This window comes from Oncorhynchus mykiss, chromosome 28, assembly GCF_013265735.2.
Source record: "Oncorhynchus mykiss isolate Arlee chromosome 28, USDA_OmykA_1.1, whole genome shotgun sequence".
Taxonomy (NCBI): domain Eukaryota; kingdom Metazoa; phylum Chordata; class Actinopteri; order Salmoniformes; family Salmonidae; genus Oncorhynchus; species Oncorhynchus mykiss.
In genome coordinates, this window is record NC_048592.1 from 15893216 (window position 1) to 15907420 (window position 14205).

General features: G+C 44.2%; 2 protein-coding genes across 3 annotated transcripts in view; both read left to right on the forward strand.

The window, feature by feature from the left end:
• LOC110508629 (adenylate cyclase type 1) overlaps window positions 1-2953 on the forward strand; it is a 65005-nt gene extending 62052 nt beyond the window's left edge. For both annotated transcript variants that reach the window (XM_021589285.2, XM_036966419.1), the window contains one exon: window positions 702-2953. In XM_021589285.2, the coding sequence (XP_021444960.2) occupies window positions 702-1109 (408 nt within the window). In that variant the 3' untranslated portion in view covers window positions 1110-2953. The remainder of the gene's footprint in view (window positions 1-701) is intronic.
• Window positions 2954-7439: 4486 nt separating this feature from the next.
• On the forward strand, window positions 7440-10446 carry LOC110508631 (insulin-like growth factor-binding protein 1). The gene is made up of 4 exons (XM_021589286.2): window positions 7440-7950; window positions 8292-8431; window positions 8949-9077; window positions 9259-10446. The coding sequence occupies exons 1-4, from the start codon at window positions 7602-7604 to the stop codon at window positions 9382-9384; spliced, it is 744 nt and encodes a 247-aa protein (XP_021444961.1). The 5' UTR covers window positions 7440-7601; the 3' UTR covers window positions 9385-10446.
• The last annotated feature ends 3759 nt before the right edge of the window (window positions 10447-14205 follow it).

A 14205-nucleotide genomic window follows, 5' to 3' on the forward strand; every position in this document is an offset into this window, starting at 1 on the left:
TGCCTCTTAGCAACAAGCAGTCAGATTGCCCCATTCTTTATCCATAACAGTGAGAGACACGAATGACAGATCCAACTCAAAAGTAGCCTCCTACCTACCAGTAGCCTCCTACCTACCAGTAGCCTCCTACCAGTTGGCGTAATACTGTCTTCCCGCCCAGTGGCCGCATGTGGCCAATGGCCACGCATGCAAGTCAGAGGTGTGCGCTCTTTGAGCGGGAAGGCAGGGGAGAGGGTATTTTCTGAGATTTATGAGCTTATAAAATCAGATAGTTTGATGTGAATTTTGTTACATTCAAAATGAAAACAAAAATGTAAAGACTACTTTTTTTTAAAACCACAGAGCTGCTAGGGCACTTTATCATAGGAGTGCAAGTGGCCACACTGGTTGAGCCCTATCTGTGCATGTACCTGTGTACTAGTTGAGCCCTATCTATGCATATACCTGTACTGGTTGAGCCCTAACTGTGCATGTGCCTGTGTACTGGTTGAGCCCTATCTGTGCATGTGCCTGTGTACTGGTTGAGCCCTATCTGTGCATGTGCCTGTGTACTGGTTGAGCCCTATCTGTGCATGTGCCATGTGTACTGTACTGTACTAAATTATGTGTTATGATTGAGGCCTGTTGATTGGCCTAGAGTAAATGTCATTGTATGACAGTGGCATAACCTCTCTCTCTCTCTATTTCCCTCCCTCCCAAAGGTAACAGAGGATGTGTACCGGATCCTGGGGGATAACTATGACCTGGTGTGCCGGGGCAAGGTCAGCGTGAAGGGTAAGGGTGAGATGCTCACATACTTCCTGGAGGGCAAGGTCCACAGCACCGGCTGTGCCCCCACGTCCTCCGTGGTGCGCTCTGCCAGCCTGAACCGCCGCGCCCACTCCTGCGGCAAGGCCAGCATTCCCACCAAACTGGGCAGCGTCAACTCTGTCGCCAGCTTCACCGTCCGTGCTAGCATGGTTAGCCTCGGTGGCATGGGTAACAGCAGCTCTAGCCCCGGTGTCAACGTCCACCCCACGCAATGCTTGCCCTCGCACTGCGTGCCTACTCTGGGAGAGGAGGAGGAAGAAGAGGAGACAGAGGTAGATGTGGGAGGAGTGGCTGTGTAGGTAGGTGGAGAGAAGAAGCGCTGCACTATTGTAAACTTGAGCTCCAGGGTCCTGGGCTATAACATCCATCAGGACTAGATCCACTGAGGGTCCCACTACAGAATGAACCAAGGTCTCCTGTGGGTAAATGGGATACAGGGACAGTCCACTGCACAATGGATCAATGGAGGGATGCTCCTCCAGGAGCTACCTGGTTCTGAGGATGGTCAGATTGGATATCTGGACAATCACACCAAGTATAAAATCCCAATTGCAATCAACCTGCGGACTTGATTGGGTTTGTGTACGTTTTTGTGACAGTAGTTGTGACTTGCCACCGTTTGGAACCACATACAATCAACTGAAGAATTCCAGCTTCCAGGATTGGAACACCATGCTCCTGATGACTTAAGGGTGGCAGTCAGGTGACAGTGTGTCGTCCCTCTGTGTGTGCACAGTCCCAACAAGGGGTCATGCACACACAACCCAGTATTATCCACATAGAGGACTGATCATGTTATTAATGCTTTTCTATGTCTTCTTCTCTGATTATGCCAAGGATACATTCCATCCTTCAGTGTAAATACAATCTGTGTACTGTACGTATGGTATGCATGCAAGTGTGTATTTCTACACAAATATTTATATGTGTGTATGCATGTGGGTGTTCTTAAATCTTAAACAAATTAGCACAAATAGGTTTTTATACATTTAAAGAGTTTTCAAAATCTCAAAAGGCTTTTGAAAGGTTTTCGGCAGTTCATGAACTGTTAGTGCTGCTCATCCTGCTGGGATAGATTGACTGGTCCGGTTCCCCGTCGAGCGCAAACCAAAGCAATGAGCTTCTTTAAGATCCTGTGGTTTAGTACATCGTCCTTCACGGCAGGAGCACAAATGCCATCTAGGTCTCTGGATTTCTAGAGCAACGAGGGAAAAAGTCATTCAGGCAATTTTTTTCCCAGAAACACTCAATAGGCAGGATATATGGTTTACTGCATATTACCTTTTTTTTATGTCTCATGGATCCAAACAAACATGTATCGGATGAGGGTGAGTAACATAGTATTATTTCTAATGTAGGCAACCGGGAGAAATACACACACTTTGTTTGCTTCTGTGACCTTGTTGAGCTCGTGTATTGATCAAGCCTTGTTATTCGTCCATTGCTCTGCTCTGATAAGGATTACGTGTGGGAGTGTGTGTCCTGTGTTGGCTACACAAGCAGCAGGCTGCGGCCAAGGCTTTGAAAGTGAGGTCGGTACGAGAGGTATTGGGTAAAGTACATTGGCTTTGACCCACAGAGCGATAAGGATGCCCTTATCCCCGAGTCCGACTGACGTGCGCTGTAGAACTCTAGTGAATGCCAAACCCGGTGCGGCCGTGTTAGTGTCAACGGTACGTTTACACACGTTCTGTATGTCTTACACACACACATCCAGCGACATACACATGCTCACACCTTCACACATGCACTTACACAAACCCACACACACAGACATGCACCCCTGTGCACATCACACACACACACAAAAATCCGTATTCTGCAAATAAGTATAGACTTAGCAACCTATGTAGGAGCTGTAGAATCACAGTTTCCAGCTCCCATACCGTAGATTAAGCCTGGCCATTAGATAGATACAGTAGGTGACGACTTTCACTCGATCTGCAGTTCCAGTTTCAAGTATTTTGCCTTACTTGTAAGAAAGCTTACCGTGATTGAAACATGCCTTTTTAGCTCATCAGTTTGATACACAGACAATGGTACTTTTGTAAATAGATTACTACAGCTATAAACAGCTATAAACAACGTATCTTGTACAGTTATCTCCGTTTACAGTTTATTTTGTAATAAACACATTGTTGATGTACAAAATGCATGAGCTTAAGTTTCTTGATTGTGTGTGTGTGTGTGTGTGTGTGGGGGGGGGGGGGGGGGGGGGGGGGGGGAATTAAATTAGGAATTAGGTCAAGATTCTGGAATGCTGGTGTCCTGGGATGCCAAGTCATGTCCTTGATGAGGTTAGTCCTCGTTAAGCATGTTATTTTTCTCTCGGAAAAAGGTCTCCACAGGGATGCTGGCACCTGTTGAGTCCAATGCTTCCCACAGTTGTGTCAAGTTGGCTGGATGTCCTTTTGGGTGGTGGACCATTCTTGATACACACGGGACACTGTGTGTGAAAAACACAGCAGCGTTGCAGTTCTTGACACAAACCTGTGCGTCTCACGTGCTACCATACCCCGTTCAAAGGCACTTCAACCTTTTGTCTTGCCCATTCAACCACCGACACACTCCAAGTCTCAATTGTCTGAAGGCTTAAACAGGCTTCTTAAACCCGTCTCCTCCCCTCCAGCTACACTGATTTAAGTGAATTTAACAAGGGACATCAATATGGGACCATAGCTTTCACCCCGATTCACCTGGTCAGTCTATGTCATGGAAATAGAAGATGTTTTTATGTTTTGTATACTCAGTGTGTGTGTTCAATGGGGTTTTCCAGCTCCATTTGTTAACCTTTGAACCAACAAGGTTCTTACAATAACAACTTCCCTGCAAAGCTTCAGCTGCCCAAAGTCACTGACACTGGCAAATTTGCCTAGTCTGTCTGTGTTACTTTCCACAGATAAACCTAGAAATATCCCAAAATGTTGAGCGGCGGCCAATGCTTTCCAATGTTTTCCCAGTATTTTGTGGTTTTCCCGGGGCTCAATCAGTATAACAGTTAAGTCAATAAAGAACTGGCCTGGCCTGCTCAACAGTACTCCCTGGTTTACACAGTCTGTTGTGGTGTTCTGTTATAACCTATTATATTGGAGGATGACTAGCCTTTCGGTGGTCACTCTAACCGTAGTTGATAATACTATCGACCTCATTAGTAAATCCAGTTGTGTGTCAGCTCTGCTTATATGGTTCTGTGCCTGTAGGATTCCCAAGGTAAAAACACTGGCTACATACTGTAAGTAACTGGGTAGCATTGACAGAGTAGATGTTGAATATTTGCGGCAGGTAGCCTAGCGGTTAGGAACATTGGGCCAGTAACCGAAAGCTTGTTGGTTCGAAACCCCAACCCGACTAGGAACAAAATCTGTTGATGTGCCCTTGAGCAAGACATTTAACCCTAATTGCTCTGGATAAGATCGTCTGATAAATGACCAAACATTTTACATTTGAACCAAAACAGATGATTTAATGTTCAGTAAAACAATCAGATTGTAATATTTGCTGGTCCTAGATAATTGAACATTGAGACAAATTAGTCAAACTTAGAACATTCTATGAATGAGAATGTTTGTGTAATCTCATCTGTCTCTGATATGGGCAGATGCTGGCTCTACCAAACCAGGATTGGTGTCACAGTTTGTACTGCCATAACCATGACTGGCACAGTTTTCTGCGGTTTATGCAAAGGTGGACTTGTGTGACACAAATAAGGGCAAACCAAACTGACCAGCTGCTGTTGTTATGATGGCGTTTTAGTGTGCCCCATCAATCAATGTCTCTACGGTTACAATTAAGCAAGGAAGGGAATGTAAGATAAAAACGTGGTGTTCAACTGCACAAATGTTCCTTCTTGGAGCGGCAGGGTAGCCTAGTAGTTAGAGCGTTGGACTAGTAACCAGAATGTTGCAAGTTCAAATCCCCGAGCTGACAAGGTACAAATCTGTCGTTCTGCCCCTGAACAGGCATTTAACCCACTGTTCCTAGGCCGTCATTGAAAATAAGAATTTGTTCTTAAAGAAATAAAAAATCCTCAGTTAATTGATGTTTTAGAGACTCGACAGCAATATGTAAGTTAAAAGGTATGTCTCCAACTAGAAATGTCTCCAGAAACCATGATTTTGAATAGAAAGTATGCAAATTCTACTGTTGGTGCTTCTGCTGCATAGTCATTATAATGTGTGCTATTGAAATGATCAGTGATTTTGCTAGCTTCAGAGTCATCACAAATAATACAAGAATCCTATATATTATATATATATATATATATAGCCCTGTTCAGTTCATCAGGTTCACATGATCTATTTGCATAAAACGAATCAGCTCATGAAAAACTAATGATACAGCTGCTGGAACCCATCCAGGAAGAAGGGGAGGAGGATGAAGAGGAAGTGTCTTCAGGTGCGGAGGCCTTGTCGGGACTCCAGTTCTCTGGACCAAAGTAGTGCTGCCCCGGTGGAGATCAACTATCTCTCTGTAGGCCTACCATATCCAACTCCTACCCAGACAACAGGGGACCTCTGGGATGAGGAAACCCAACCAGGGTTCATCCTCCCTGGGAAACAGAGAGGCTAATGGGGAAGAGGATGGAGCTCAGCTGGAAGTAGAGGAAAGTAGGCTGCTGTCCCCAGCCCTCTTCTCACTTTATATTTTTTGTCGACGGTTCGGTGCAAGTATTTCAATTTATTCCAGCCTCAGCTACCCATCAACAGGAGAGGGAAACAAACACATTGCACAAGGAGGAGACTCCTGGTCATCGTCAGATGAAGAGCAACCAACTACACCACCACGACCACAGAAGAGGAGAGGGAAGGACGAGCTACCACCGCCACAGAAGAGGAGAGGGAAGGACGAGCTACCACCACAGAAGAGGAGAGGGAAGGATGAGCTACCACCACCACAGAAGAGGAGTGGGAAGGGCGAGCTACCACCACCACAGAAGAGGAGAGGGAAGGACGAGCTACCACCACAGAAGAGGAGAGGGAAGGACGAGCTACCACCACCACAGAAGAGGAGAGGGAAGGACGAGCTACCACCACCACAGAAGAGGAGAGGGAAGGACGAGCTACCACCACCACAGAAGAGGAGAGGGAAGGACGAGCTACCACCACCACAGAAGAGGAGAGGGAAGGACGAGCTACCACCACCACAGAAGAGGAGAGGGAAGGACGAGCTACCACCAACACAGAAGAGGAGAGGGAAGGACGAGCTACCACCACCACAGAAGAGGAGTGGGAAGGACGAGCTACCACCACCACCGAAGAGGAGAGGGAAGGACGAGCTACCACCACCACAGAAGAGGAGAGGGAAGGACGAGCTACCACCACCACAGAAGAGGAGAGGTGCTAGAGGGCGGAGAAAGGTGCCAACTGCACTAAGTACCAGTAATAAGCCTGTAGTCATGGCGGTCTGGACAAACAAAATATATCAAATGTACATTTCCCTCCTGTGTTTATAGAGATTGAATAATTCAATTATAGTGATCAAACACACATTTTGGTAATCTGCCCATGATACTTTTTTCAATTTATCCTCCTAGGATGATCCTTTCCCACAACTTCTGGTGAATCGTATGCATTGAGGAAGCTACAACATATGAGCTGGTTGTTGAGTAGACTTGAAAAGGGCACATTGCAACATTGCAAGACAAAAAAAGGCTGTGTCACCATTACACAATAAATAATGTTGAGTCATGACCATGAATTAGGACACTGAGAGCAGGTGACACTCCTAACCAACCTATTGTGTTTGTCAACATCTACATATGACATGGTGGCTTCAGTTGGTGTGACGTGACACACTGACCAATAGCTCAGTAATTACACAAAGTCACCATAATTCATCACGTGACGAGAAGCATGGGGTATCTCATAGAGGCACAGAGAGAGAGAAAGACAAAGTGTGTGTGCATGTGTGTATGCATGTGTGTATCGAGGTATGGGGAAGGGGTGTCGAGGTGTTCAGTGTTTACCTTAGATAAAGTGTGATGATCTAATACTTCAACAGGAAATGACCATTTACAAAAGTCTTTCTCCAGACAAACATGTTATGGTCGCCTGGTTATGCAATTGAGGGGATGATCGTGACCCACAGATGACCCCTATTTCAACCACGTGGACTGACCAACAAATATGTTTAAGTCAAATAGAATCAAGTCATAGCCAGTTCTCGACTTACCTATAACCTCTGACCCTATCATGAATGAATCTCAATGCACATCATCATCAATCCCTCATTAGTTTGTCTACCACATCACACAGTATGTATTTGTCATTACATTTCAATACCACAGAATACCCTTCTTAAATATATTCTTGCATCTTCATTATGATACCGGTCATAAGATAAGACCATGAATAACCGTCTTAGGGGTCAAAACACAGACACACACACACACAAATGTTTTCCAACATCACCTTGTACAATTACTGTACTCCTCGTCCCAGAGTAAATATTGACGACAGGGCAGGCAGGCAGCTCCAGTGAACCTCAGTTCAGATCTACGCACTCTACCAGAGGTCAAACCACCCATCCATCCACCCTCCAAGCCAATACAACTGCTGCTGCTGCTCTGTCCGTCCAAAATATTTAATATCTGGTTCAAACATTAACCTCCCTGAGGGTCAGAGTTCTGTATAAATACTGCAGCTCTTTTGTTTGGAGAATTCAGTGCAGAAGGATAGAAGGAGACCTAGAACTACCTATCTACAGTATATTGTGCTAGTCAAAAGAACTCGAAAACTAAGCAATAACTATACTTGAAGATTCTTCCTACACCTGAAGATTTCAGATTCAAGATGCTTGGATTATATGAGAAGTTGACCCTGCTGGCAGTGGTGTCATTGTCCCTCCTGGCCTCTCTGGCCCTGTCTTCCCCCATGGTGGGTCCAGAGCCTATCCGCTGTGCCCCCTGTACCCAGGAGAAACTGGATGAATGCCCGGCCATCTCCCCAGACTGTAAGCAGGTTCTAAGGGAGCCGGGATGTGGCTGCTGCTTAGCATGTGCCCTGGCGAAGGGGGCCTCCTGTGGGGTGTACACGGCCCACTGTGCTGAGGGGTTCAAATGCAGCCCTAGATCTGGAGACCCCAGACCTCTCTACTCTCTCACTAGGGGACAGGCTATCTGCATCGAGGACAAGGGACAAGGTAGACTCAGCTTTCTGTTTTTGTGTTTTAGTTTTGAAATAATTGATTCATTGATGAATTGATAAAAAAATATATAGATTTGTCATATGCTTCATAAACAACAGGTATAGACTAACAGTGAAAGGCTTACTTACGGGCCCTTCCCAACAATTCAGAGAGAAAAATAGAAAAATGATAGAAAGTTAATGACACAAGGAATGAATACACAATGAGTAAAGATAACTTCCTTCCTTCTTTCCATACAAAATCAACTTATTTTGACAACATAATACAAAACATATAATGTCAACTAATTCTAAAAATGCTATACTCACCCACTCATTTCTCTCTCTGATGCACAGAGGTAGTAGAATGGTTGGCAGACCTCAGCTCCCTGCCCTACCTCCTGGGACTGAACACCCCCTTTGACCCAAGAGATGAGGGGAATCAGGAGAGCATCAAGGCCAAGGTCAATGTTATCCGCAAGAACCTGGTGGAACAGGTACGCACAGTATTCAATCTGACTTTGTGTTAGAGTTAGGTAGCTCGGTCATCAGACTGTAATGGTGGAACATACCACTGGGGACTATTGTATCAAGCTTCTCAGAGTAGGAGTTTTGATCTGGGATCAGGTCTCCCCCTCTCCATGTAATATTATTAAATGTGATCTAAAAGGCTGAACTGATCCTAAATCAGATGCTTTATACGGCCCTGACTTACTTTCTTCTTCTTTACCTTTAGCTTAATGGAGCAAAGGGCCTCTAAAACCTGATTTACAGTTCAGGTCAATTTAGCTCCTAGCCACCAGAGGAAGCTGTTGCCATTTTAACAAAAACCACCAAGCCTCAGTAGGAAAGTGTTATTCTCTTGAGATTAAATTAGCTTTGAATTTAATCACGTGGTGATTTAATCTGTTTCAGTCAGATATAACTACTTATTTCATATGTATTCTGTGTCCATATTTCTGTGCGTATTATATGTGTTCGATGTTCATTGCCCTCTCTCTGTCCTACCGCTAGGGGCCCTGCCACATTGAGCTGCATGCAGCCCTCGACAGGATAGCCAGCTCTCAGCAGGAACTAGGAGAGAAGTTCACAACCTTCTACCTCCCCAACTGTGACAAACATGGCTTCCACAAGGCTAAGCAGGTAAGCAGCCCACGCGTCTTCTTCGGGAGCTGCCTCGCTAGAAAGACGTTGGTGTGTTTAGCAAGAGCATTTGCTCGTTAGTGGTTGATAGTAGGACCAGGTGGTCGGATCACGAAGACTCTGGTTCCTAGTTGAGAGTTCAATCAAAAATAGCAATTTTTTTTCCCCTCTTCTGTTTTAGTGTGAGTCGTCTCTGGTGGGACCCCCTGCCAGGTGTTGGTGTGTATCCTCCTGGAATGGGAAGAAGATCCCGGGGTCAAATGACCTACTAGGAGACTCAGAGTGTCAGCAGGAGCTCACTCACTAAAGCATGGACGCTCTGACATACATTTACAGTATGCATATAATCGGGCACATAACACACACTCACATACCCCTGCACATGCAAGCACAGTCCCATGAATGCACACACACACACACACACACACACATACGCATGGACAGACGCGTATGGACATATACTGTGTCATTTTTTACTCAGCTTAAACACTACTTAACACATACCTACACACGTCAACATCCACCAAATATACTGACTTTCTTTCTACAAATCCGTACAAAAACACTCTCATTCACATGAGCACACAACATAACATTTTATTTAAAAAAAAATAGAAATTACTCTTAATTTATTTACATGACGTATCACGCCTTATTTATTCAAAACGTGTATGTGCTTACTAGTATGAACCATTTGTAATTTTTAGATTATTTATATGTTTGTCTATTTTCTGATTGTAAATAGGGCAACAGTGTATACATTTGTGTTTCTGACTAAATAACTCCATCTCTGAAGACCACAGGTCTCCAGCTCTGCCAAACCCGGTCCAGGGTCTTCAGAATCTGTTTTTGATTCATTCAACCCAGTGGACTTATGTAAATGAAACAACACATCCACTCATTCAGTCGACATGTTGACAGTGTCGGAATGTATTCTCATTGATATTTCCTCAATGGGCATCGGGGAAATACTTAAAGTGCCACAAGTACGCATCTGTTGGCCAGGCACAAACATGTCACTGCTCATTCAAGCCACTGTTTAGTCTTTTATCTACCTCTACTGGTCTGTGCAGGTCTTCTGGTTTAGCAGGGGTTTGTTGTGACACTCGTCGGCGCACACACCTCCCTCCTCATGTAAAGTCATTGTTTTGTTTGTCTGAAATGACGTCTTATCTCTTTTTGTTTCATTTGATGCAATGACTAAATGTCTATTTATTATATGTCAAGCCGCTGTTCCTGACAGTGGGTCAGAAATAAACTCAGCAAAAAAAAAAGAAACGTCCTCTCACTGTCAACTGCGATTATTTTCAGCAAACTTAACATGTGTGAATACTTAACAAGACGCAACAACTGAGACATAAGCTGAACAAGTTCCACAGACATGTGACTAACAGAAAAAAGTAACAGTCAGTATCTGCTGTGGCCACCAGCTGCATTAAGTACTGCAGTGCATCTCCTCCTCACTGGATTTGCCAGTTCTTGCTGTGAGATGTTACCCCACTCTTCCACCAAGGCACCTGCAAGTTCCTGGACATTTCTGGGGGGGAATGGCCCTAGCCCTCACCCTCTGATCCAACAGGTCATGAGGGAGGAGGATGTCTTCCCTGTAATGCACAGCGTTGAGATTGCCTGCAATGACAACAAGCTTAATCTGATGATGCTGTGACACACCGCCCCAGACCATGACAGACCCTTCACCTCCAAATCGATCCCGCTCCAGAGTACAGGCCTCAGTGTAACGCTCATTCCTTCGACGATAAATGCGAACCCGATCATCACCCTTGGTGAGACAAAACTGCTACTTGTCAGTGAAGAGCACTTTTTGCCAGTCCTGTCTGGTCCAGCGACGGTGGGTTCCAGCCTCTCTCAGCCTATTGCGGACAGTCTGAGCCTGTAGCGCTGTCTTAGGCGTCTCACAGTACAGACATTGCAATTTATTGCCCTGGCATGCTCACGCAGATGAACAGGGACTCTGGGCATCTTTGTTTTGGTGTTTAGCAGAGTCAGTAGAAAGGCCTCATTAGTGTCCTATGTTTTCATAACTGTGACCTTAATTGCCTACCGTCTGTAAGCTGTTAGTGTCTTCACGACCGTTCCATAGGTGCATGTTCATGAATTGTTTATGGTTCATTGAACAAGCATGGAAAATAGTGTTTAAACCCTTTACAATGAAGATCTGTGAAGATATTTGGATTTTTACAAATTATCTTTGAAAGACAGGTTCCTGAAAAAGGGACCGTTTCTTATTTTTGCTGAGTTTATGTTTTGAGATATGCTGCGAATACTTTGTTTGCTTTTTTACAATGTCATTTTTTAAATACAATTTTACATGTATAGCCTCCCTTACGAAAAAGGATTGCAGTAAGTTTGCAGTGTGAGTGCAGTGCACTGCGGTCATTCTGCAATTGACTTCGTCCAAAATACCACAGCCGTCTGCAGTTACTGCACTTTTACAGCAGTTTTAAAACGGCAATCTTTTTTTTGTAAGGGCTATGATAGTTACTCTGTTGATATTCTGTGCTTTCATTAAACATGTTAACCTCAGTGGTCATTGTGTACATGTTTCGGTAACATAGGGCATGTAAGAAAACGGCAAATGTGGAGAGAGTTGAATGAAGACATCAATGCCAATAACTTCATAAAATTAAGTATTTATTTGAAGTGAGGAAATGTACAAAATCACTCTCCCCCATACCAGAGGTCCTTATATATCCCCTGGCTTTAACCTCAAGGCAAGGAGAACAGCTGTTTCGCAAACAAATGATTATAAAAAAAATTACAAGATAGTGTTCAAGATCCTGAGTTTAGAATAGTAACATATTACCTATAGTGTGCTACTATAGACCTGGTCAATAGTGGAACACTGCATACTGAATAGGGTAATAATTTTGACAGATCCCTTGTTTGAACCTAAAACACTTCCAGAGCTAGCAACATGCTAATATCTCCAACTTCCTCTAACAAAGACATTCACCCTCAACAGAATCTCTAGTGGCAAAATTGAGGGTTATCATCAAGTTAGTTAGTAAAAAAAAACTATTCGGAATCTCAGCTTCATTAATAACAATCATGGATATTTAGAAATCCAGACAGCACGCAAATATAAATCACATAGCAATAGAAGCTGGCGTCATCTTTAATGCATTTATTTGTATAGAGCATATTGGCCTTGAATCTAGACACAACTAAATGGTGAAAATGTATCTCTTGAAAACAGAAAAACATGTGGGCACACGCATGCACACAATACACACGCACACAATACACACGCACACACACAAATACACACGCACACAGTCGTGAAAGACTTTATCCCAGTAACCAGCTTATGCAAACTGACAGAGAGGAGGAAGAACGACCACACCATTGACTGTGGGGAATGTCCCTCCCCTCTCTCTGGTACATTGAAATCCAGCAGAAATACGTTCCACTGGTAGATGTGTAGGGAATGTACTTAGATAGTGTTCTAAACATTAGGAACACCTTCCTAATATTGAGTTGCACCACCTTTTGCCCTCCGAACAACCTCAATTCGTCAGGATATATGACTCTACAAGGTGTCGAAAGTGTTCCACAGGGATGCTGGCCCCTGTTGTCTCCAATGCTTCCTACAGCTGTGATAAGTCAGCTGGATGTCCTGTGTCTTTAAGACAATTCTTGATAGACAAGGAAACTGTTGAGCATGAAACTCCCATTCAAAACGGTGTGCCTGGCACCTACCACCATACCCCGTTCAAAGGCACTTAAATATTTTGTCTTGCTCATTCATCCTCTGAATAAACACACACACAATCCATGTGGCAAGAGGGTTGGCATTGACAAGATGGCGCCGGACAACAAGACTGACATTTTACAGATTCCTAACCAATTGGGTTTTTGTTCGTTTATTTGCATTGTTTGTAACTTATTTTTTTACTTATTTTGTACATAATGTTGCTGCTACCATCTCTTATTATCGAAAAGAAGAGTCCGACAAGCCCAATGTGAATGATATACTGCTTTCCTGGGAACAGGCCCAGATCCCCGACATTTGCGTGAAGAGAAGGCGGAGAAAAAGGGCCAGAGGGTGAGCTGCCTTCCGAGAATTCATAAGCGATCGAATAAACCCCCACTTCCTTCCATTCTGCTAGCAAATGTGCAATCTTTGGAAAATAAAATTGGCGACCTATGCGGAAAATTAAACTACCAACGGAACATTCAAAACTGTAATATCTTATGCTTCACGGAGACATTATCATGGCTATACGCTGTATCGACAGGATAGAACAGCGGCGTCTGGTAAGACAAGGGGCGGCGGACTATGAATTTTTGTAAATAACAGCTGGTGCACGATATCTAAGGAAGTCTCGAGGTATTGCTCGCCTGTGGTAGAGTATCTCATGATAAGCTGTAGACCCCACTATCTACCTAGAGAGTTTTCATCTGTATTTTTCGTAGCGGTCTACATACCACCACAGACTGATGCTGGCACTAAGACTGCACCAAATGAGATGTATTTTGCCATAAGCAAACAGGAAATTTAATGCAGGGAAACTTAAATCCGTCTTGCCAAATTTCTATCAGCATGTTAAATGTGCAACCAGAGGGAAAAATACTCTGGATCACCGTCACTCCACACACAGAGACACATACAAAGCTCTCCATCACCCTCCATTTGGCAAATCTGAACATAATTCTATACTCCTGATTCCTGTTTACAAGCAAAAATTCAAGCAGGAAGCACCAGTGACTTGATCTATAAAAAAGTGATCAGATGAAGCAGATGCTAAGCTACAGGACTGTTTTTCTAGTACAGACTGGAATATGTTCTGGGATTCCTTCGATGGCATTGAGGAGTACACCACATCAATAAGTGCATCGATGCCGTCGTCCCCACAGTGACCATCGTCCCCACAGTGACTGTCGTCCCCACAGTGACTGACCGTACATACCACAACCAGAAGTCTTGGATTACAGGCAACATCCACACTGAGCTAAAGGCTAAAGCTGCCATTTTCAAGGAGCGGGACTCTAACCCGGAAGCTTATACGAAATCCTGCTATGCCCTCCGACGAACCATCAAACAGGCAAAGCGTCAATACAGGACTAAGATTGAATCGTACTACACCGGCTCTGACCGTCGCCGGGT

Bases quoted from the DNA above. Each gene is read 5' to 3' on its own strand.
- LOC110508631 (XM_021589286.2), top strand. From the start codon at position 7,602: ATGCTTGGATTATATGAGAAGTTGACCCTGCTGGCAGTGGTGTCATTG. The intron at 7,951-8,291 runs GTAGACTCAGCT...TCTGATGCACAG, and splicing joins CATCGAGGACAAGGGACAAG to AGGTAGTAGAATGGTTGGCA. The intron at 8,432-8,948 runs GTACGCACAGTA...TCCTACCGCTAG, and splicing joins GCAAGAACCTGGTGGAACAG to GGGCCCTGCCACATTGAGCT.